At 34.0% G+C, this 23108-nt stretch overlaps 1 protein-coding gene across 3 annotated transcripts in view; it reads right to left on the bottom strand.

Annotated features, from left to right (window-relative positions):
• Positions 1-23108, bottom strand: part of BMP2K (BMP2 inducible kinase) — a 126193-nt gene that overhangs the window by 42096 nt on the left and 60989 nt on the right. For all 3 annotated transcript variants that reach the window (XM_067736350.1, XM_067736351.1, XM_067736352.1), the window contains 5 exons: positions 19947-20089; positions 17260-17381; positions 15036-15117; positions 11240-11372; positions 293-396 (listed from right to left, as the gene is read on the bottom strand). In XM_067736350.1, coding sequence (XP_067592451.1) covers positions 293-396; positions 11240-11372; positions 15036-15117; positions 17260-17381; positions 19947-20089 — 584 coding nt within the window. The remainder of the gene's footprint in view (positions 1-292; positions 397-11239; positions 11373-15035; positions 15118-17259; positions 17382-19946; positions 20090-23108) is intronic.

Below are 23108 nucleotides of genomic sequence, written 5' to 3'. Positions count from 1 at the left end.
CTGTTTTTTCAACAGTCAGGCCCAAACAACTTAATAATAGTAGTTTGTGCTGTATCAGACAGAGGTCACTGTGTTTCCCTCAAATATGCAAAACATCCTGCAGTGCCCTCAATCCACTGTAGCTCCCCAGAGCACCACAGTACATAGTTTGGCAACTGTAGCTTTGTATCAAAAATACTAATCACAAACATACCATGAGACCACTTGTCTTGAAACAAGTAACTCTGCAAGTATATATATCCGCACAGATAAAATGGATTTTAAATTCATATTTACTTGCAAAACTACTTACATTGATGTTGGAGACTGGACAATCCTTTTTGGCAAATTTAAATGCAAAATATGACACTTGAAATATATCGGGTCTACGTTCTGGATCTGGTTCAAGCATGAACCCTGCAAGAATAGATCAAAATGTTAAGACGTTTCATTGAACACGGAAGCAATTAGGGGTACGTTAAAAGGATAAAATAAATATATATATATTTCCATTCTAAGAGCAGTGATGATTCCACCAAACTTTGTTAACGTATATAGAAAACATTAGAATTGCTATTTTATACAATATCCCAAACTAAAGACAAACCAGTCCTAGAACAGTTATGTACTGAAAGTATGAACGACAAATATGAGTATTTTTCTGGGACCCTAACGCAAAAGAAAAAGTAAGTTTAGTGAACACTGGGGAATTATCCAAAAAAGTTCCAGGGCTGTAGCAGGGGTCCTTATTTTCACTATTATCTAAAATACCTCTACTAATTTTTAAGTGCTCCTAAATCATTTAAGAGAAGACTGAATTTGTATGCATTATAGTCTGTTTAACAAAGTAGTAGAGGGTTGGCACTATAATTTTCCTAAAACATGCTTTCTTCCCACGCTGATGATAGCAATATTCATCATAGTTCTGTATTTCAACATGCTATCCACATCATGTTCAGAAGTACAAGCATAATTTCGTGGTTCTATTATGAACAGATTTCACACCAACCCTACAGCATTGCTTGGAAGGCCTGACCTTTTTTCTAACCAAAATGACCACTACCACTTGTCAATTTCTTGAACTACTTGTTAATTTACAATTTCACAAGAAGGCTGACATTTATACTCAATTACATATGTAAAAAATCCATATTTTGTTAAAGCAGTCTTCATATTCTAACGCTGCTTCATTGATTAACTCTAAGTTCTCATCTTATTCAAATAATTTTTAAACCTATCTGCAATGTAAAATTTACAGCGTTAATTAGATAATATTCTAAAATGTACTAACAAAATTATGTACAGAGATATCAAGGTATATAAACAGCTAAATTAAAATTATAAATCAAAATGAATTAAATCTACCTTTCAAACTTAAGTAATATTTGAACAAACAATGTGTAATACATCTCCAACAGCATGATAAATTTATTTGCTAAAAACATGGTTGTTTGGCAAGTGACACTAAGCACATACAAAAATTTATTTGGGAGATTCTGGACTTGGTTTTATTATATTCTGCATATCACTTGATTTTATTTATTTAAAAAGGCTAACAGATATCACTTACAAAATTGATATTTTACTATTGTATCACCATTGTTAGAAATAACTCAGAACATTTAAGTCTAATATTTATTAATGCATATTCAACTTCATTCAAATCCAGAAAAGATCTGAAAAATCTACAAGGTTTATTTCATCCTCCAAAGTTATATTTTATCTTGATACCAACAGATATTACATGTTTTAAAAGTAACAACAGTACATGATATGGGGATAAATTTAAACAGACTTTTACCAATGTGGGTAGAACTGATAACATCTTATAAGCAAACAAAAGGACCTCTAACTCCCCTGGCTCATGTTTCCATGTGGGAATACATCTTCTGGAGGCACTTCCGCTTGCCGAACTGTACTGATACCATTTATGTGACATAAAATCAGCCTAAAAGGTCATGACTAGCATTTGTTTTAGTAAAGTAGAATAGAAAACATTAGAGTGCATTACTGTAAGTATAAGCAATGTTTCAAGAAACTTGTTTTATGTGTATGTATATGTAAAATGTATTTTTTACCATGGATCACCGTCAAGCGGTTTGAAAACCACTGTGCTAGTGACCTCTCTCTATTAGTATAATACAGTCCTCGCCAAGGGAAAGACAGTGATTTGTCTAATTTAGACTAGAAGAAAAGAAATAGGCACCTACACGTGTCCATCTCTGTTGCTCTTTCTTTCAACAGTTTATTCTCAGGACATGTATGTTCTCTACAGAACCATGTTTTGCCAAGTGGCCTACTTCTGTGGAAGCAGTCCATGGTTTTCCAACATTGTCTATGACTCTGTGAGAGTATATTTGGGGGTTGTATATGCATTAATAGGCCCATTTGGCTTCAGAGTCCCTTCTGCAATCTGCTTTGTCATTTTATCTAATGAGATCCTGTGCCCCATCTCTAATTTGGTTCTAAATTCAAAGTATAAAGAGGCTGAAACCCACAGTAGACCATGGTTACATTTTTATCTCTGAATATTTTTATATTGAAGGTTATCAGCCATTTAAAAAAAAAGAAAAAAATCTCAATAAGGCACTGTTAAAGCACTTAATAATGTAATTTTTCAAACTCTCCAAAAGAACGGATTGCAAAATGTACTCCTAGATTACTGAATGATGTAATCTGGAGTGTAGAGGTATCAGTTCTAATCCAGCTAAACACTGGAGCATATCTACCAAAAATGACAATTTCAATTTTTAAGTAGTTGATCCAAAGCCATTTTCTCTCACAGTAATTAAACCTCAAGTCTAGTGTTTTATTAACTCCTACTTCATGACAATAAAACCATTTCATCTATAGAAATATGCTCCTGAGGAGAAGGAGTGGATTAAGGAATACATGTGTCTAATTCATCCAAAAGTGAATCAAGTAATTAAGTTTTGTTTTTGTTTTTGTTTTCGTTTTTTTGCGGTATGCAGGCCTCTCACTGTTGTGGCCTCTCCCGTTGCGGAGCACAGGCTCCGGACGCGCAGGCTCAGCGGCCATGGCTCACGGGCCCAGCCGCTCCGCGGCATGTGGGATCTTCCCGGACCGGGGCACGAACCCGTGTACCCTGCATCGGCAGGCGGACTCTCAACCACTGCGCCACCAGGGAAGCCCCCTAGTAATTAAGTTTTTTAAAAAAGACAGAGAAGCTAGAATACAGCCTTGTTTACCCAACTTAATATGATCATGTGAGTCAGCACAAGACCATTCCCATTAACCTTGATTCTACTGTAAATATAAAATCGACCTTTAAAAAGTAAGCCATAATAGAAATGTAAGGATATTTCTCTGCTCCTCTTACTTGTGTGACTCTTTCTATTGACACAAATATCACTAACTCAACCTAAGAACACAAAACAGTCTCAGCACTGAAGGTACTATATGACTAAACCACCACAGTATTTCCAACTGATGTATCAGACTATCTGATAAAAATCACTTGCCCAAGGCAACTGAATTAATTATGCTTATTCTAATTTTGCAAAGGAAAGTACACCATCCATGCATATTCTAGCAAAAAGAGCAGCTAAAGGAGCAGTGGCTGCTGCAGCACAGCAGTGGCCAAGTTAACCCTACGGTTACATCGAGGACGCACACCAAAAATTAAATGAAGTAGTTTCCATTCAAGTTACCTAAAATGATGGATCCATACCGGGTCCTAAGAAAAAGTTAAACCAGCATCTCTAATCTGACAGCTCAACAAATTTAACAGGAAAATACTTTGGACAGAGGTCTCAAAAGAATGTTCCTGCTTAAAATTTGTTAATATTTTTTCCTTCCACAAAGACACTTTTTCTCTCCCACAGACTTCCAGCTATTACACTTATAGTAATTTACCTGAAAAGAGAAATACCCACTCTAATTTTGCAATCATAAATACTTCAAGCATTAACTTGTTATTTTTGTCTGTTGACCTATGGAAAGTATTATAGAAACTTACATGTTAGGCAAAGATGTTCTACAAACCTTATTCTATGGACTGTTGAAATGAAACCAAATTTAGCAGCTAATTAAATAAATGTGTTCAATCATAATGTAAAGACTAATGGCACTATAAATATGCCAGGATAGTATATTTGGGATAGCCCTGGTAGCTGTTCCTAAAAGTTATTGATCACAGCCCTCTCTTTACATCTCCCCAAATGGTAACCCAGAGCCAATGACTGAAAACCTTCAAGGAAACCCGATCTTAATCTGATTTCTTTTCAAAGGTACATTAAAATGTCTGAGATTTTTTTCAACAAAAAAATATATAGGAAGACAGTGGGTGAAGAGCATAAATGAAGCAAGATTGGCCATGAGCTGATAATCACTGAAGCTGGGTGGCAGGTACATGATAAACCACTGCACTGTTCTGCCTATATTTATATGTATTTTTTAACTTCCATAATAAATTTTAAGTGTATCTAAATAAGCAAGTTCCTGGTTTCCCACAGAAAACAGGTATTAAAATAAATGTATTTATTATCAAAACAACAAGAAATAACAAGTGTTGGTAGAATGTGGAAAAAAGGGAACCCTTGTGCAATGCTGGTGGGAATGTAAACTGGTACAGCTACTGTGGTAAACAGTACAGAGGTCTTTCAAAAAGTTGAAAATAGAGTACCATATAATCCATCAAGTCTCCTTCTGAGTATGTATCTGAAGGAAACAAAAACACTAACTCAAAAAGATATCTGCTCCCCCGTGTTCACTGCAGCATTATTTACAAAAGCCAAGATATGGAAGCAACCTAAGTATCCATCAATGGATGAATGGATAAAGAAAATGAGAGGCATACACACACACACACACACACACACACACACACACACACACACACACCATGGAATATTACTCAGTCACTAAAAAAAGAGAAGGAAATCTTGCCATCTGCAACAACATGAATGAACGTGAGGGCATTATGCTAAGTGAAATTGGTCAGACAGACAACAAATACCATATGATCTCACTTAAAAAAAAAAAAGACAGATACAGAGAACAGACTGGTTCATTATATATTATATATCACTATTTCATGCACAAAGTTAAGAGTTAAGAAAATTAATCTTAGTAGTTACATTTAACAGTATATTCTGGAATATATGATAAATTATGGTAAACGTTTGATATCCAACCTTAACCTGAAAAACCAAGTTTGGCTTCAAAGCATCCAAAGAAATCTCTGCAGGGAAAGTACATCCTACTTAGTATCTGACAGCAGATGCCCTGACCCTCACCCAGAAAATCAAAAATTAGGTTAGCTCAGGAAGAATTATAATGACGTCAATAGTAGTGGTAGTGGGAGCTATAGTAGTAATAATGATAGTAGTATTAAAGGCCATCTCTTTCTGAGTACTCACACATACTAAGAAGCACTTCTCATAATTCATTTAATTTTCACAATAACCTTAAGAGGTAGGTCATTTAATATGCTCATTTTAGAAATCAAACTGAAATAAATGGAGCTGCCCCGTATCCTGTACCAAATAGGTGACAGAGCAGATGCAAGCCTAGGCCATTTGGCTCCGGAGGCCAAATTGCTCTTAATCTCCACAATGTACTTCCTTAACTACCATAACAGAAGCTAAAAGAAAGGTGAAGCAACCAGCCTTCTGTTCACTCATCAAAACTATTCAGTAATCCCGTTAGTTATGCTTCTCATTCTCCTCTAAATATTCTCTAAGTTCTTTTCAACTCTTAGATCCAAAAATGCAAAGTGATTCTCTCCTCATTGCCCCCTGCAATCCATCTCCATTACTTGTCTACTGGAAAAGTTAACAGAAGCTAAGAAGGAAAATTCTAAATAATTGCTACTTTTAAGAAGTAAAGTCTGCAGAAAGTTAATAAACTGAGCTTTGTGGACAGTAGTTAATATAATTAACAATTATTATCATTAATATATTAAATATTATTATATAAATAATAATAACTACCCTTGACCAAACTGGTGATAATCAAAAGTATATTCAAATACTTATATAACCACAAACCATACAGTTTTAACAAAGATTAAGCATGGCTATTTCATTTTCAAAAATCTTGAATCATATAAAATAGATGTAAACAGCATTAGTAAATCTATTCATACTAAGAAGATATATTTTTTAAATGTTTTATCTTATAAATAAATGTGGGGCAACTACATTGTATGAATAGACAGTTGGCAATAAAAAGCTTCACTTTCAAAAACTATGAGCACAGCTAGGTAGTTTCTTGTTTCTGAAGGTAGAATTTACTTGAAAGCAATGTAAATCACCAATTAGTTTATTATAAAAGCAGACAGAGGAACCTAAATAGGATAGTGAGAAACAGGCATGGTCACATGCGAAAAACGTAAAAAATAAAATTGCAGGGCTTCCCTGGTGGCGCAGTGGTTGGGAGTCCGCCTGCCGATGCAGGGGACACGGGTTCGTGCCCCGGTCCGGGAGGATCCCACATGCCGGGGAGTGGCTGTGCTCCGCAGCAGGAGAGGCCACAACAGTGAGAGGCCCATATACCGCAAAATAAATAAATAAATAAATAAAATAAAATAAAATTGCAAAGAATCTAAATGTTTTCTAAAAACCACTGCATTATAGATAAGTATGTTCGGGTTTTAAAAAATCTCTACTTTGTTATTAAGCTTTTACTACTCAAGACAATATTTAAAAAGTAAAGTCCACAAAAGCCCTTTGACGGGAGATAAAATACCAACATTTACTTGAGTGCTTTTATTTTATTCAACCTTGTTTTTTTATTTCTGCCTAGCTCTGAGAAATCAGTTCAAAGAAATTAATACATGGCCAAATTTATACTAACATTGATAAAAACTAAAATCTGTACATTTATTGAAAAATAAAGCAAGCATATGATGCCCAGTAAAGCATCAATGAACTAGAGTCCAATTAGATCCTAAAATTATCTGCAGTGTTTAGCTTTTCTACCTTCCTACTATACACAAACACACATACCCATACACACATACATAGAGAAGGAAAACAAACAAACCTAACACAAGAAAATAAGATCTCAAATAGAAAGAAGCCTCACATGTGAAACAGAATCCCATCCCATCCCTACAGGCTGTAGGAGCTGTAGCTGGTACGTGATTTATCAGTCTACTCAAATGAGAACCTAATCCTAGGTTGCAGAGTTAGTGTACTGGAGCCTGTGTCTGAAGTTTAAGCAGGACTTGTAAACCTGAGATATAAACTGGTTGTGGCAAGAGGGAAGATTGGAAACGACTGGATCTCTTAGAATCTACACTGTTGCATTCTGAATGAAATGTTGAAAATCTCTCATTTATAGCTGTGCAAATAAACCAGAAATTTCTTGTAACTATCAAAAAAAAAAGATTTCATCACTATAAGCAAATTAAATCATGAATCAGGGTATATACTGTCCAGCCTCTCATACAGTTTTGTCCAATGAGAATACTGAGTTGCGAAGACACTGCAAGATCCTCAATAAAATCCTCAGTCCAGTTGTGATTAAAGCATTATACTTAACAACAAAACAGTGCCACAGATACAATGATTTACAACAAGGGCTTCAACAAAAGGTTAAACTTCAATTAGCCAGAACACTCAACTGCCAAAGTAAATTCCTCAATCTATTTTTTGAGCATTCCAATTAATGAGTTTTTTCCATGCTTTTGATGCCCTAATTTTTGGACAATGAAGGAAGAAAGCAACTGGATAAGACAGAGCAGCTTATGGGTATGAAGTTTATTCAAATATACTCTAAAGTATGTTTGCGCTCTAAAAAAAATTCACATTCTGCAAAATGGCAGGCTAAAAATAACAGGGCTAATGAGGAAAAGAGAGCTGGGACAAACCACTGAAAAAAAAAAACTATACAGCTCTGTCACCAGAACACTGACAAAAACATTAACTGGTATCTGGGAAGGTAACTTGGGCTGACCAGGCAGGTAGCTTAATTTGGCTGAAGGCTGCCACGAGGACATAAAAACACATCAAAATAAGACTAGGAGGTTCTCAACCAATAAGATAAAAGTGCAGTTCCGAGCCAGCGAGTGTGCTAGTCAGGAGGCCATCCATTGGTAGAGAGTCACACAAAAGCTGAGAGGTAGACCTCTCTGGGAAGAAAACCTCAGGTACAAGCATTCTTATTAATGTTCTCCAGTTGTAGTGGAAAGTCTACAAGCTGGCAGTGCAGCAGCCAAGCTCAGGGCGACTTCCTTCCCCTACAAGTTATAACGCCAGCTCCCCCACCGCTGCCCTGCCTCCCCTCGCCTAGGAAAAGCATTCCACGTGAAGCAACGTAATTTTTGTGTTCAACTGACATAATTCTCTGATTTCCAACATGTATGAGCAAATCCACATTAAAGAAACAAAAAGATCATGCTTTAAATAAGTTTGCAAAGTAAAGCTAGATATCCTTTTAGGCTCCGTTTTCTTTTCTTTCTTTTTTTTTTTTTTTTTATCTTTCTCAGGATAACATTGTGTGATAGTTCAGGGCTGTGATTTTAATCCATAGTGTAACTATATAGTTAGTCATTTTGGAATACAGTATGTTCCTATCAGCAAACAAACATGCTATAAAATCTCCCATCTAAACAAACAAACTCCTTTGGCACCACATCCTCCTATAGGAAAGAGTCGTGCATACTTAATGACTCGACTCTGAAATTTATATTCTCTTTTGAACTCATTCCACTTAGACTTTGGTCCCCAGCACTTCATTGAAACAGTTCTTGTTAAGAGTCACTGATGACTTCTCTGTTGTTGATCCAGTGGTCAGCTTTCAGTCCTCGTTTTACTTGACCTATTGTTAGTATTTGAAGCAGTTGTTCTTAAAGCCTGGTTTCACTTAGTTTTGGGGATACCACTCTCTTTAGGTTTTCTTCCTCTCTTTCTGCTACTTCTGAGTGTCCTTTGTTGGTTCCTCCAAATATTGGAGTAACTCAGGGTTTGTATTATAAACTTCTTTTGTTTATATACGTGCACTTAAGGTGACCTCTTCCTGTCTCATGGTTTTAAATACTATCTAACTTAAGACCTAAATTTATATCAACCACAACTTCTTTCCTGAACTCCAGAGTCATATAACTGATAGCCTGTTTAATATCTCCACTTTAGTATATAATGGTCACCTTGAGCTTAATATGTCCAAAACTAAACTGATTTTCCTTCCAAAACTGGCTCGTCCCACATGTATTTCCCAATCACGGTAAAGGCACCTCCATTCTTCTCCTCACTCAGGTCATAAAACCTTGGAGTCATCCTTGCCTCTCTTCCTCTTTCACCCTCCCATCCAATCCACTAGCAAATCATGATGACTATATCTTGTAAATATAATCAGAATTAGATGACATCTTGCCCCCATCACTGCTACTATCCTGGTGCAAGACAAATTCATCTCACTCTTGTTTTCTTGGAGTAACTTCTGAACGTCTCGCTGAGCTTATACCTTTCCCATCTTCTTGCCTCCTTACCCCTCTACTGACTACTCTTCACATAGTAGCTGAAATGATCCTTTTTAATAATGATGCTTTTTCACAATGATGCTTTTTCACAAAAATAATGTTACTCTTCTACCCAAAGAGCTCAGTGGCCCCCTCATCTCATAATTAAAGCCATGGTCCTTTTGATGGCCTATTAGACCCTACACTCTTCCTGCTGCCTGTTCTTGTAATTAAAGTTTCATTGGAACATGACCACACTCATTCATTTACATATTGTCTGTGACTGCTTTCAGTAAAACAGCAGAGTTGAGTCATTGTAACAGAGACTCTATGGTCTGCAAAGCTTAGCTATTTACTGACTGTCTGGCCTTTTACAGAAAAAGTTTGCTGACCCTTGCTCTAGAATGTAAGGTTCTTTTTTTTTTTTTACATCTTTATTGGAGTATAATTGCTTTACAATGGTGTGTTAGTTTCTGCTTTATAACAAAGTGAATCAGTTATACATATACATATGTTCCCATGTCTCTTCCCTCTTGTGTCTCCCTCCCTCCCACCCTCCCTATCCTCCATTTTCTTTTGATTATTTTTCTTCTGGAGTGTTTGCCCTTTTCTTTTTGAGTTACATGAGTTAGCCAATTGTCAAATGTGTAACATAAATTACAAAAGTTAGCCAATTGTCAAGTGTGTAATAAATTTTTTTTCCAGTTTACCATTTGACTTTATGCTTGGGTTCATGGTTTGGGGGAATTTTTAATGGTTTAAATTTATATGTCAATGGATTCATCTTTTCTATTTCCTGAGATTAAAAGCCTAGTTTACACATTATCTACTCCAGTGTTATAAATAAATTCAGACCTATTTTCTTCAAGTACATTTATGTTTTATTTTTTGCATTTAGGTCTTTGATTTATCTGAAATTTTAGCATAATGTTTGAAGTAGAGATCCAGTCTGATTTTTCATCCACAAGTGGATAATAAAGTTTTGTATTTCCATCTGTTTTTCCCCACTGAGTTGAACTGCTATCTTTATTATACAAAACCTCAAATATATTTACATTGACCCTCTTTTCTACTGCACTGATCTCAGTGGCTGGAGGCTATGACAGAGGATGTTTAAAATGGAAAAAAACAGAGTAGAAATGCTAGAAACACTTTAATTGAAACAGTGCAGGGCAGTGCTGTTTAAATACTGCAACTTCCTAACATATTTTATATCTGATGATCCTCCTCCTCCCCCAAATCATCTTTTTCAGAAAATTGTACCATGTGCGTATATAAAATATTAAATTACAGTACCTGTCAAAAAGGAAGAAAAAATTCTTAAAAGAGGCTGTAATGAAAACTGAGGTATTCTTTTGGAATCAAAGGCCCACAGGATTTCTCCTTCTGACATACACTTAGGTTGCTTTCTAATTTTATAATCAATGAGGAATATTAAAAAGAGTGGCCAAATAAACTACTATCTAAGATTGGCAATACTGTGATCTAAAGAAGCAACAGGTCTGGATATTTGGATTTCAAAAGTTCAGACTGAATAATTAAATGTTACGCTGTAAGTTTTTCCAGAAATTCCAGTTTCCTTAATTATATAATCTCTATGTTTTATAAAACCTTATCTAGAGCTTAAAAATATCCATGTACTAATCATTAATTAATCTGCTTTCATTCCTATAGAAGTCTTATAAACATCTTTTTCAATGTATTTCTTGACTATAGTTTCATAAAATTATAATACATGAAATTAAAAGACTAGGTTTAGGTAAAGGAATGGAAACAGCAGGCCCTAAGTACGGTTATCTTATAATTTTTTTAATAAATTTTCCAAGTACTTACTTATTAAACAATGTATGTTATGGGAGTAACGGGAATTGTCTGGGATGGTGAAGCTGCCATCACAGATAGCAACCTGACTCTCACCAAAAGGAAGAGTGAAGAAACAAAGTTTATACAGCAAACATCCCAGGGCCTGTAAAACAAAGAAGCATGAATATCATCAGAGCTCAAGTATCAACTTAACCACAAGACAAAAAAAAAGTAGCCACAAACCAAGAACTAAATATGTTATTAAAAAAAATAAAAGCCTAATGTTTCTATACTGGATCAATCTTTTCACAAATTACAACTTAAACAAATTAATGCACTTAATTTTTAAAAAGGCATTTAACTGCATCATTACCATATTTTTCTATCACATCTGTGGCTAGCTGGCTGAATTAATGTTATCATGGAACTCTAGATCATGAATGATATAACTAAAATTATAAGTGGCTGGTTCCCTTCGGGAGAAAAATTACACTTTTATTTCTTTCACAAGGAAAATATATATTTAGTACATAACTAGCATATAACAACCAACGATGTAAGCACAAGGCTCCTCCGAGCAGAATTCTTTAAAAATTCACTATAATATCTGTTTTAAAATTCCAAGTACGAGTTAACCAGCACAGTTAAACTTAGCATACAACCATCAATACTGATTATTCCCTGATTTTCACTGATTTCACTGAGCACATCATTATTTCATAATATATTATTCACTGAGCACATAATATAAAAATTCGTTCTCTACTTCTATATATAATCCTACAACTTTAATTCTATATTACACTAGTCATATTTGCACCTGGGTAATCTATATAAAATTCAAAAAGGAAGGGCTCTGTCTGCTTCACTTGCATGGATTCACAGACATCATAGCACCAATAAATCTACTTGCTGACAATGAAGACAAAACACCCTAAAACACAAATTGCATCTGGAAAAGTAGCACAGGAAATTTTTAGCTAAACTGCCAACAGCTCACACCTGAGACACAGTAATAAAATGTGATTTTCTGCTCAAGAAATCATTATGCTGTCACAGGAAGTGTCACCTATAAGCCTTATGAGTGTAAGGGGTGATTCTAATTCTAAATTGATTGTATAAAATTACCCAGTAGTAACTATACAATTACATCAGCAATAACTGAAATTTGGCCTATCTAAAAATTAGCAAATCAGCTTTCCTTCGTTGGATTTTCTCCACGCAGCAACTTAGCAAACCCAATTAACAAATACACTAGCTTTATAACTACTATGAAGATCACAGTATACAGTAATACCTTTCTGAGTTCAACAATATTAACTTACAACACATTATTTTCAATACTATAACAGTCTTCCAATGAAAAAAGTTTAAATACTCTAGAAATTTCAATATATTAGTACAAAAACATTACTAGATTATTTACCATATGACTAACAAAAGTATTAAGATTCTGAATAGAAATAACCAGTTCAATGTGGCTTTAAAAAAATTTACAATGCTTTTTTTCTGTAAGGAAGATATTTTCAGCTTTTATGCAACAGATTGAGCGTAAGCGTTCCTTAAAAGCACTAAAAAGTATATTATTAGTTGTGTAATATCTGCATTAAATTACACATTTCTTCTGCCCAAATGATAGTCAGGCCAACAAGATCTGCATTTTAGCCAGTTTTATCTTGTCAATCAAACCTTTAATAACGTATCTTTTGTTGTGGGAGTTCCCAGATAACAATTTTAGATAGCAATGCCAGTGTACTTAAAAAACATAAATCTAAAATACTCTTGCTTTACAGAGTGTGAGCACAGTGAGGTGTCCTAATTTTTTTTCACACCAAAGGCATTTCCCTCTTTATCCATTTGATACAATGAGAACTGTTGAAGAAACAGGAGGGAACGAATGACCTTATTTTGAAGGCTGAGTATCACCGTCTTTAATTTTCCTCGTTAAAAGGTAACATGAAGCATCTGTCACTGAATTTCCTACTGGTCAATAAAATCAGCATCCTAGTTCTCAGGATAAAAATAACCTACAATGAAAACTTCAAAACAAAAATTTTTTTCCCAAAATATATATGCTAAATGAATACCTTAACCTCAATATCATAACCCTCTGAATCAGCAATATTTTTTTTCTGGATATTCTTGAATTCACACCTAAGACGTGTAGCATTTCATCTGAGCTAAGACAAGCATTAAAATGGCATCACGGAAATTAAAACTCTGTCAAGCATATAAACACAGATTCTGTTTTCTGATTACTTTTCTGGCTTCTTTTTTATCTTTGAGTATCTATTTGTCATCCCACAGCTATACCAAGTTATCCATTATAGAAATACTGTCCCATATACTAACCTGTAAATGGTATAAATTTTAAACTTATCACTGACAATTTAGTATGCTGCCTGGCATGCATTCGAAGCCTGGTGAAAAATGAAAACAACAAAAAAAGATTCCCTCCTTTTTGTTAAGATATTGGGCTGCAATCAAGTTCTTAGAGACTTTTTTTTTTTTTTAATCAACCCTTGATGATTTCAAAACAGCAGTCAAGCTATAATGTCTGTTGTTTCCTCTGCTGTTGAAATACGCTTTTAGGTAATGTGGATTTCAACATCAGTCACAAAATTAGGCCAGGAAAGACTTCCACAATCACCTCCTCTAATTAATACTTTCATTTTATAAATTAAGATCCAGCTGAATTTGCTTTCTACATTATACTGCAAGCCATTTACTATAAACCATTTAATGAGTCAAATGTTAACGCTGAGAAGAGCAACGGAATTTGAGTCACACAAGCTGGTGATCTGTAAGCAGTATCAAATTACCTAAATCAAACCTATTCATGGTTTGATTAAATTATGTATATGGTTAAAAAGTCAACTACCACGAGATTTAAGAACCACCGGTCAAAGAGTGTATATTATGTAGACAAAGGAAAACCAATCATAGATACTCTTTTTTTTATTATTATCTTGCAAGAATATCTGGTATCCCAACCCCTATAAGAGAAGGCCAGGAGAGGGGCACCAAGAAGATATTCATTTGGGTTCACACGTTATACTCGACTACTTTCTAAACATTACGTTTTAAAACAAAATAAATATGACTTTTCTTGGAAATTCTAGAACTACTTCCAAAGGAGTATTTTTCCTCCATCCCTAACATAGCCACTAGTGGTAGATGTGGCTAAATACGTGATAAATTTAAATGAGTTCACATCTAAAATAGAATTTCCTGCTAGTTTATTAAATATAGCCCAAACATATTTTACTTCTGAAATAAGTTCTAAAGAAGTGCGGGCACTCTAACATAAAGTTCAACTCTATAGAAACATGATATATCTCAATAATTCAATCCAGATATAGATGCTAAATGATAAAGAACCTAAATATATACAGGTTAGTCAATGGTATGTTTATAATTTTTAAAAAGTTTTACTCGTTAGTTTCCACTAAAAAGATCCTAAAATACTCCAGAAAATTATCAACAATATTACGTAAGAATTAGGTCTAGCTTTTCCATACTGTGATCAACCAAAATTGCACTCAAATCAAAAAAAATTGTTAACAATCACATATAATTTAAATTCTAAAAAATACTGTGATAAAAAGTTACATTATATGGAAATCCTTTATTTGCCTTTTTATACCTAAGCTTTCCATCTCAGGATCAAGAAGGTAATATGTGCTAATATTTTTCTTCTGAAGAAGAAGCTTTACTGTCCACCACTCTCTGCTACTTATTAGGAAATACCTTGCGGAGGACAGGGGGAAAATAATCAGATTTTGTTAATTTGGTTAGTGAAAATGTCAGCCTTTCTTGGCCTTACCCAGATATCAGCCTTGGTGGTGATAGGTTTCCCTCCATAAAGGTTGATCATTTCAGGGGCTCTGTATGACAGAGTTGTATACCTGGCAGTAAATAAGTAAAATGGAGTGGAGATATAAAAAAAAAGACAGATACTACATTGTTTCTACATAAAATACTACGAAAAACTTTTAGGTTCGATAACATTATCAAGAAATAATACTATTTTAAAAGCTCATTAAAAGTCCATCAAGGATTAAACAATACAAAGCATCTATACACATTTTTATTCAACAAGTGCAATTGCATCTATAATGATAAAAACAATTTTTAATAGAAAAATTTTAAATAAAGGTGATGTATGGGAAATGTAGTTTTCCTTGAATTTCTTATAGGAAATAATACAATTTGACTATGAAAATATCCTTATCAAAATATTTTAGTCTATTAATTTAAAAGTAAAGCTTCCACCCTCTCAAAAAATTAATTTCTATGTTTATTAAGCAGCTTGTTTTTATGGACTCTAACATAATTCCTTGCACATGGTAGTAAATCTCCTTTATGTTTGTTTTTATAATTGTTGTTTTAAGAGTAATCTTGTTGCCATAATTAACTATCATTACTTATACTAATTAAGTACAGTTCTAAAACTGTCAGCATAAGCAATCTGGAATTAAGATACTGTGAATAAATATTTACCCGTATAAAAACTCCAAATCCATTATGAACAGAATAAAGTAGTGCTCAATGAACAGAATAAAGTAGTGCAGAAATTATTAGAATATCAAAGGAATTCCTATAGTATGGCATAATTTAAGATTCATTTTCAGTGTTTTTATGTTTTATTTTACATGAATTATCTTAAAGCTCAATATTCTACCATGTTACTTTTTCCAAATTACCCTGACTGGGTGATACATTCTGATGATACTACTACAGAGGAGTGATCTAAGAAACCAGAATATAAACTACATGAGGACGGGACTTTTTTTTTTTTTGTTCACTGCTATACTGTATACCAACAACAGTGTCCACTACATTGTAGGCCCTGAATAATTACCTGTTAACTGAATAAATGGTTAGATCATTAACTCAACTGAGCCACAAAGCACAAGAACCCATGAGCTTATTACATTCATCACTAGTGTACAATTCTGCTGAACCTTAACTATACTTCAGATCTTAACAGCAAGAAATGAAACTTCCAGCAAGTCAAAGATGCTTGAGCAGAATTCTGCAGCTGTCATTATACATCACAACCCAATCTTTTAAAATTATATGTACATGCATATATCCACAAGAAGCTAATTCAATAATTCATTGTTCTGTTTCTTCAGGACATTTATATGTTTACTAAGGAGTTTGTTTTTATGGAATCTAACATAATCATCATAGGCTGTTTCCTGAGTAGAAATATGTAAGTCTAGAAAATCATAGTTTTATACAAATGGTCCAGAGTAAGATCAGCTCTACTTGAGCTATCTCAAAATATATGTTGCAGTTCAAACGAAAGCTCCTAGGCAGCCTTAAACAACTGAGAATTTGTAAGGAAGTGAAGAAAAGCAACTTAGAAAAGGCAGCTACTTAGAAATTTCTATTCTGACAGATCTTTCTGCATTCTGTATCATTTTATTAAGATAACCTAAGATTTACAAGCAGTACTATTTTCTAAAACTAGAAAACAGAAGTCAGGGAAAGGTCCTTCTAATAGTACTCTAGCAACCATGGAAAGTACAAGATTAAGAAAACGTAAGGCAAATACGAGTTACATTTCTACCAGAAAGTTTTCCAATACAATATTATAAAGTAACAAGTTTTCCACATAGTTTTCAATGCATTACTAGGTCAATCTTCTTAACATTAAATATGAAGTAAAAGTTTAATGTTTTCAAATAATTTAATTTTTTCCTAACAAGCACAAATCCTCAGTATCAATAAAAACAAAGATGTTTAACTGAATTCAGCAATAACTTCAAACCCCCTTTAATGATTCCACTAATTACTATAGCTTATTTAACAAACTTCTTGATAAATTTGTTTACAATGCAAATGAAACTTTTGTTTCCATCATAAAATGTATTTCCTATTGAACTAGATGAGACATAAACTAATCAATGTCTATGGCTCAGAAATATCTTAAAGAAATCTATTAATGGAATACCTAAAATTTATATTAGCAGAGCTGGTCACAGACTCAAGTTAACTAAAATTCCCATGAGACAAAACACAATAAAGATAACACTTACTTTTTAATTTCTTCTTCTACTATATTAACTCCATCTTTCTGAGGATTAAGAAATTTATTTGTGGCACTGCCAAAGTCACAAAGTACATAGTTTCCACCATCATTCAACAAAATATTTTCCACCTTCAGAAAAGAAAAGCAATTAACAGTATTTTCAAGGTGAAAATTATATTTTTATAACAATGTTTTTACACAGTTAAACACTGATATATAATATATAGAGAGAGACAGAGACAGAGACAGAGAGACAGAGACAGAGAGAGACAGAGAGTGAAAGAAAGAGAGAGAGAGAGAGAGAGGGGATACCTCAAATTGTGAGCAAGGACAAATGATTCAGAACAAAAATATACTTTACTTTATCTACTGCTTCTCTCACTAAGAACAGAAAAGTGCTTCTCCCATCCCAGGATGATTTCTGCTAAGGGCCAAGGAACCCTAAGTCCTCTCAAAAACTGCTTCTATGGAAGAGAAGAACTAGTAGCAGTCAGAGTCTATACTATGCCTCCATTTTTCTCCTTTTCTGACACTTAGCTTACCTATAGAAAGGTAACAAAAAACATTACAATTCTACCTTTGATTGACTCCTAATTCCATTTTTATCTAAAATACTACACTGAAAAACACAGATTTTACTTTATGCCTTAACTTAGAGATCAGAGTTGTAGTAACTTAAATGAAATTATGCGCACAGTTTCTAAAACAGGAGAATGTGGGTTCACGGCCCAGCTCTGCTACTTATTAGCATATGTACCCTTGGACAACTTGCTTAACCACTCTTGTGCTTTAGTCTCCTTATCTATAAAATGGGGAAAATAATAATATCTATTACAGGGGACTGTTGTAAAAACTGAAAGAATTAAAACATGTAAAGGGCTTAGAATAGTGACTGAAATAAGGTAAGCACACAATAAATGATACTATTATTAACATTTTTACACAATACTTTTTATTTTTATGATACAGTTTTAAATGAGTAATTTAATTTCTCTCCACTCTACCAAAATACTCACATTACAGTTTCTTTACAATTTTTCTTCTATATTTCATTTTACTCTACTTTTAAAAGTATTCAATATTTGCACAAAATATTTATATAAGAAATCTACTTAAAAAAAAGAAACTTACTTAAAACAAACAGGATTGCATAAATTCACACATGTAAAAAGAACTAAGTATATGAAATATGGTCTATATAAAATTATGCCGTTCAATGTCTTTTTTGTTTTAAAATCAAGAGGACTCAGCTGAAAACATCACCTTTACATTTAAGAAGTTAATGAGCTATAACAGTGCAAAAAAGTCAGACCAAATTATTGGGGAAAATGTAAAAGCTGCATATTCAAGAGAACTGAAATGAACTATACTGGTTATCAAAATTAAGGGACAGAGGTCTGTAGTCAAGTATTTCAATCTTGCCTTGACTTGTATCCTTTCAGCACAGGTTTCCCTGGATGATGCTTTCATGGTTAACAACCTATATTCTAAGTGACATCTTCTATTCTCTTGTATCTTAAGAGCATTTTATTATCACTTTTCATAAATTTTGTATAATAAGTATACAAAGTATACTTTGTATACTTTGTATACTTTGTATAAGTATACAAAGTATATAAGTATAATAAGTATAATCAGAATTGTATAATCAGAATTGGGATTCATTCATTCATTAAATATTTATTGAGACCCTGCTATGTGCCAGGCACTGTTCTAAATGCTTGGATACATCAGTACGAAAGAGAAAAATCCCTGCCCACAGGAAGCTTACAGTGTAGTGGGAGAGGACAGAAAATAACCAACAGACATAATACACAAGCAAATTTTATAGTATCCGAGAAAGTGACAAGTGATAATAAAAGGCAGAACAAGTAGAGTATGGAAAGGTTAGGTTGTAATTATAAATAAGGTGGTGCAAGGACAGGACTCACTGAGAAAGTGAATCTGAGCAGATTTGAAGTGGGGGAAAGATTAGCCATGGGATATCTGGGCATAAAGCATTTCAGGAAGAGGAATTTTTGTAATCTTAGTGTTTGTAGGTATCAAAGAGGACCCCTATGCTTCTAAACAATATGTGTAATGATAGCTCAAGCAATATGATACCAGGAATGTTCAATCCCCTTTGGGCACTTTTTCCAATTTAACAAGTGGGTACCATATACAAGAGGTCAGATTCCATGAAAATGTAAGACAAAGTGACCTTTGAGTGGCAATCACCACCAAATTATAGTAAATTATCTAAAACTACAGTAAATTATAAATAAATGAGTAAAGAGACCCATTTACGGTCACCTCCAATATCTCTGGAAAACACCCTGATGCTTAAAATGAATTATAAGAAATAGGAGGAGTGCTGAACTGGGAAGAATAGTGTGGAGGGATATCTAACCTGTGTCAGTGATGTTCATATTTTTGTTCATATGAAACCTTTTAAAGAAGCCTGCTCTGTAAAACAGAAGCAAAGTAGGGAGCACAAAATCTACCTCTACAGTAGTGCTAGCAACCCTCAGGGTCATGAAAAGCACAATTTCAATTCTATAGTCAGTCTTTTATGGCCTCAGGGAATGTAGCTGGGGACAGAGAGACCAATCTCAGTGCTAGTAATAAAAACTGGTTTATATGAAGACAATCCAAGAACATTTTTAACTCCAAAGTTTAAAAGGCATTAATCCATACGTAGACTAAAGTTCATACCTTCAGATCCCGGTGAATTATTGGAGTCTTACATTGATGCAACCTTGCAACAGCTTCACAGGTATCACAGAATATCTGTAACACTTCTGGTTCTGTAAAACCTGTCTGCAGCTTCTTATTCATCTGATTCACTACCTGCCCAGCTAACCAAAAAAGTAATTTTGAGAAGACATATTTTTAATAAATGAAGACTACCATAAACAAAGAGATTAAGAAATGTCTATGGTCTCAGGTAATGGAGAATTGGCTTTTTTTGTAATTTTCATGTAAGGATGCTTATTATACCATATTGTGTTGATTTAATGACATACATTTTTTTTCACATTTTACATCTCTGAAGTGAAAACATCTTAAAATAAGTGACGTTCTGCTAATGCTATTGGCCATATTTTAACATCTCCAAATTCAGAGTGTACCTTGTAACTGATGGCATCACAGATTTGAAGAAACGGTTAGCACGGGTAAACAGTGGTGAACAAAGATAAAGTCTCTATTATCATGGAATTTATAGTCTAAAGGCAGAGATAAACAATCACACAAATATTTATCATAATTACGTACAATAAGGATAATATGAGAAAAACCCAAATTTAAATTAGTGAAGGAGGATGGGGAGAAGAGAGTGCCAGAGAAGGCCTAAGGAAGTGATTATTTATGTTGAGACTGAAGGTTAATCAGGAATTAACCTGGTAGAGATCTGGGAGAACACACTAGTGATAGCAAGTGACATATACAAAGGCCTCTAGTTTGGGAAAGAGCTTAATGATTTTGAATAACTAAAAGAGAACCACTGTGGGTATGGTCTAGAAAGCAGAGAAGAGAGTAAAGTCAGATGTACTGACAAGACAAACAAATCAAGATTTTATCTTGAGATTTTTATCTTGAGAACCAAGGAAACTTCCTGATCTGACCTTTTAGAAGATCTCCTTGATTGGGGGATAGAGGAATCACAAGAGTGGAAAAAGAGAGATAGGTTAAGGGGCTAAGGCTCTAAACCAGGTTAAGAGATAGTGGGCAGAGTAACTTACTAAAATCAAATAGCCACAACAATGAGCCATGAGAGAATTATTAAATATTACAATGTACTACAATAATTGATAATCTAATAATGACAATTCTTAATTACTAAGAGAAAGTTTACTATTATTATATTTTAACAATGCAAGTAAATACATGATTCATTCACAGCATTCTAACAGAAATCAAGTTTGGAAATTTAAAAAGGCAAGCTTATGTTAACTTGAAACTTTCCTGTAACAAGTCTGAATAAATGAATGTCTGCTACTGTGTAATCTGTAAGAAGGTGCATACACACCTGTTCCTTCTATTATTACTGTCTAAACAGCATTCTCATATATTTTCTGAAATAGGTGTTTTTTCTTAGAACTTTAAAGCAGGGGGAAAAAAAATTATTTTGCCTATCAATCCTCAACTTTCAGAAAACTCAGGTCCATTTGGTTGTAATTTGTTCAAAGTGTCTCATATAAGATTGAGGCACCTGACTAGGCAGCAATTTCCTCCATCCTCGTTTGTCAGACGCCCTGACTCATGTTATCCAAAAATTAAACAGTAAGAAAAGTGCTTTCTTGGTGTTCATTCACATTCTTAAAATATCTTTTCACAGATAAGAAATCATAACCTTGAACTCATTCTATCTTTTCCACACTTTCAATGTTGTAATGAGTAGAATAAATTTTAAACAAAAGTCGATCTTCTTTCTTCCCTTCAGAGATCTTTGGGCTTGAAACACAAAATCCAGTCCCCCAAAAAGGCTAAAAAGCTCTATTTGAGCTGCATTTCAAATGCAGAAACAAACAAAATTTCATTATTCAAAATCAAAGTCTTCTGAAAATTAAAGTAAAATTATTCTAATGAAAAATTTTAAAATCAGATTCAGAAAGGAAACAATGTATACTGAAGGTCTTTTAAGATAAGGTGCATGTAACTCCCGAATCTTTACATATTTTTCACAGTTATCATCTCCTAAACAAGAACTTTTATACGCTGCCCGATTTCATTATTAAAATTTAAAAAGTCAACATTTTTCTAGTCTCAACAATCTTCATCTCTCTGAGATTACAATTATACTTAATTTAAAATGCTATACTGGGCTTCCCTGGTGGCGCAGTGGTTGAGAGTCCGCCTGTCGATGCAGGGGACACAGGTTCATGCCCCGGTCCAGAAGGATCCTCCTGCATGCCGCAGAGCGGCTGGTCCCATGAGCCAGGGCCACTGGGCCTGCGCGTCCGGAGCCTGTGCTCCACAACGGGAGAGGCCACGGCAGTGAGAGGCCCGCGTACCACAAAAAAAAAAAAAAAAAAAAAATGCTATACCATCCCATTTAAATTTTGATATGACTTTTTTTTAACAAGATACTTAATTTTATCTGCAGTAGACTGCACCATTGGCTCCCAAATACTCACTTGCCTAAAAACTGAAGCTCATGTAGTTCCCCTTTTAAAATGTCTTCTGGATGACAATGAAACTCATCCAGGGTTATGATTATGCTCAATTCAATTATTTTTGAAAAGTTACAAGTAGCGAAGGGCTATTAGTCAACTCTCATCCAGCTAAGAATTGGCACCTTAAATGCTAGAATTCAGGAAAGTAGGGTAAAGAAAATCAATATCGTCTCCTTAAAGAGATCACAAATGCTTTACAGTAGAGAAGATGAGATATAAATAAGGAAAAACAATCAAGAAAATATCTAATTTTTTACATTATATATGGAAATAAGTTACAAACATATCACAATAGATATTATAATATTGATTCATTTCATTTTCCTCTGTCCGTCCCCCTTCTTACAAGACTGGAGTAAATGAGACCACGTTTTCTCCATTATCATCACCAACCTCCTTCTCCTCCAACCTTCAGGAAGTGACAAGAGTTCCTGGTACCATAATTAACAATCATAACTGTCTTAAGAGAATTTATATATAAACCAGAGCTCCCTAGAATCCAAACTGTCAGATACAGTCTGATGAGGGAGGGGGGAAAGCAAGTTTGCAGGAAATGGATTAATTGCCCCCATTACACCCATTAAAGTAAAAAAAAAAAACAAAAAACTTTTCAGGGACTAAAAATTATTATTATAATAATTTAGGCATACTATACAAGTAAATATTTCTTTGAAAACACCACATTATATCCAAATAAAAT

This window comes from Pseudorca crassidens, chromosome 4, assembly GCF_039906515.1.
Source record: "Pseudorca crassidens isolate mPseCra1 chromosome 4, mPseCra1.hap1, whole genome shotgun sequence".
In the NCBI taxonomy this organism is placed as follows: Eukaryota; Metazoa; Chordata; class Mammalia; order Artiodactyla; family Delphinidae; genus Pseudorca; species Pseudorca crassidens.
This window is presented reverse-complemented; position numbering and strand designations above follow the sequence as displayed.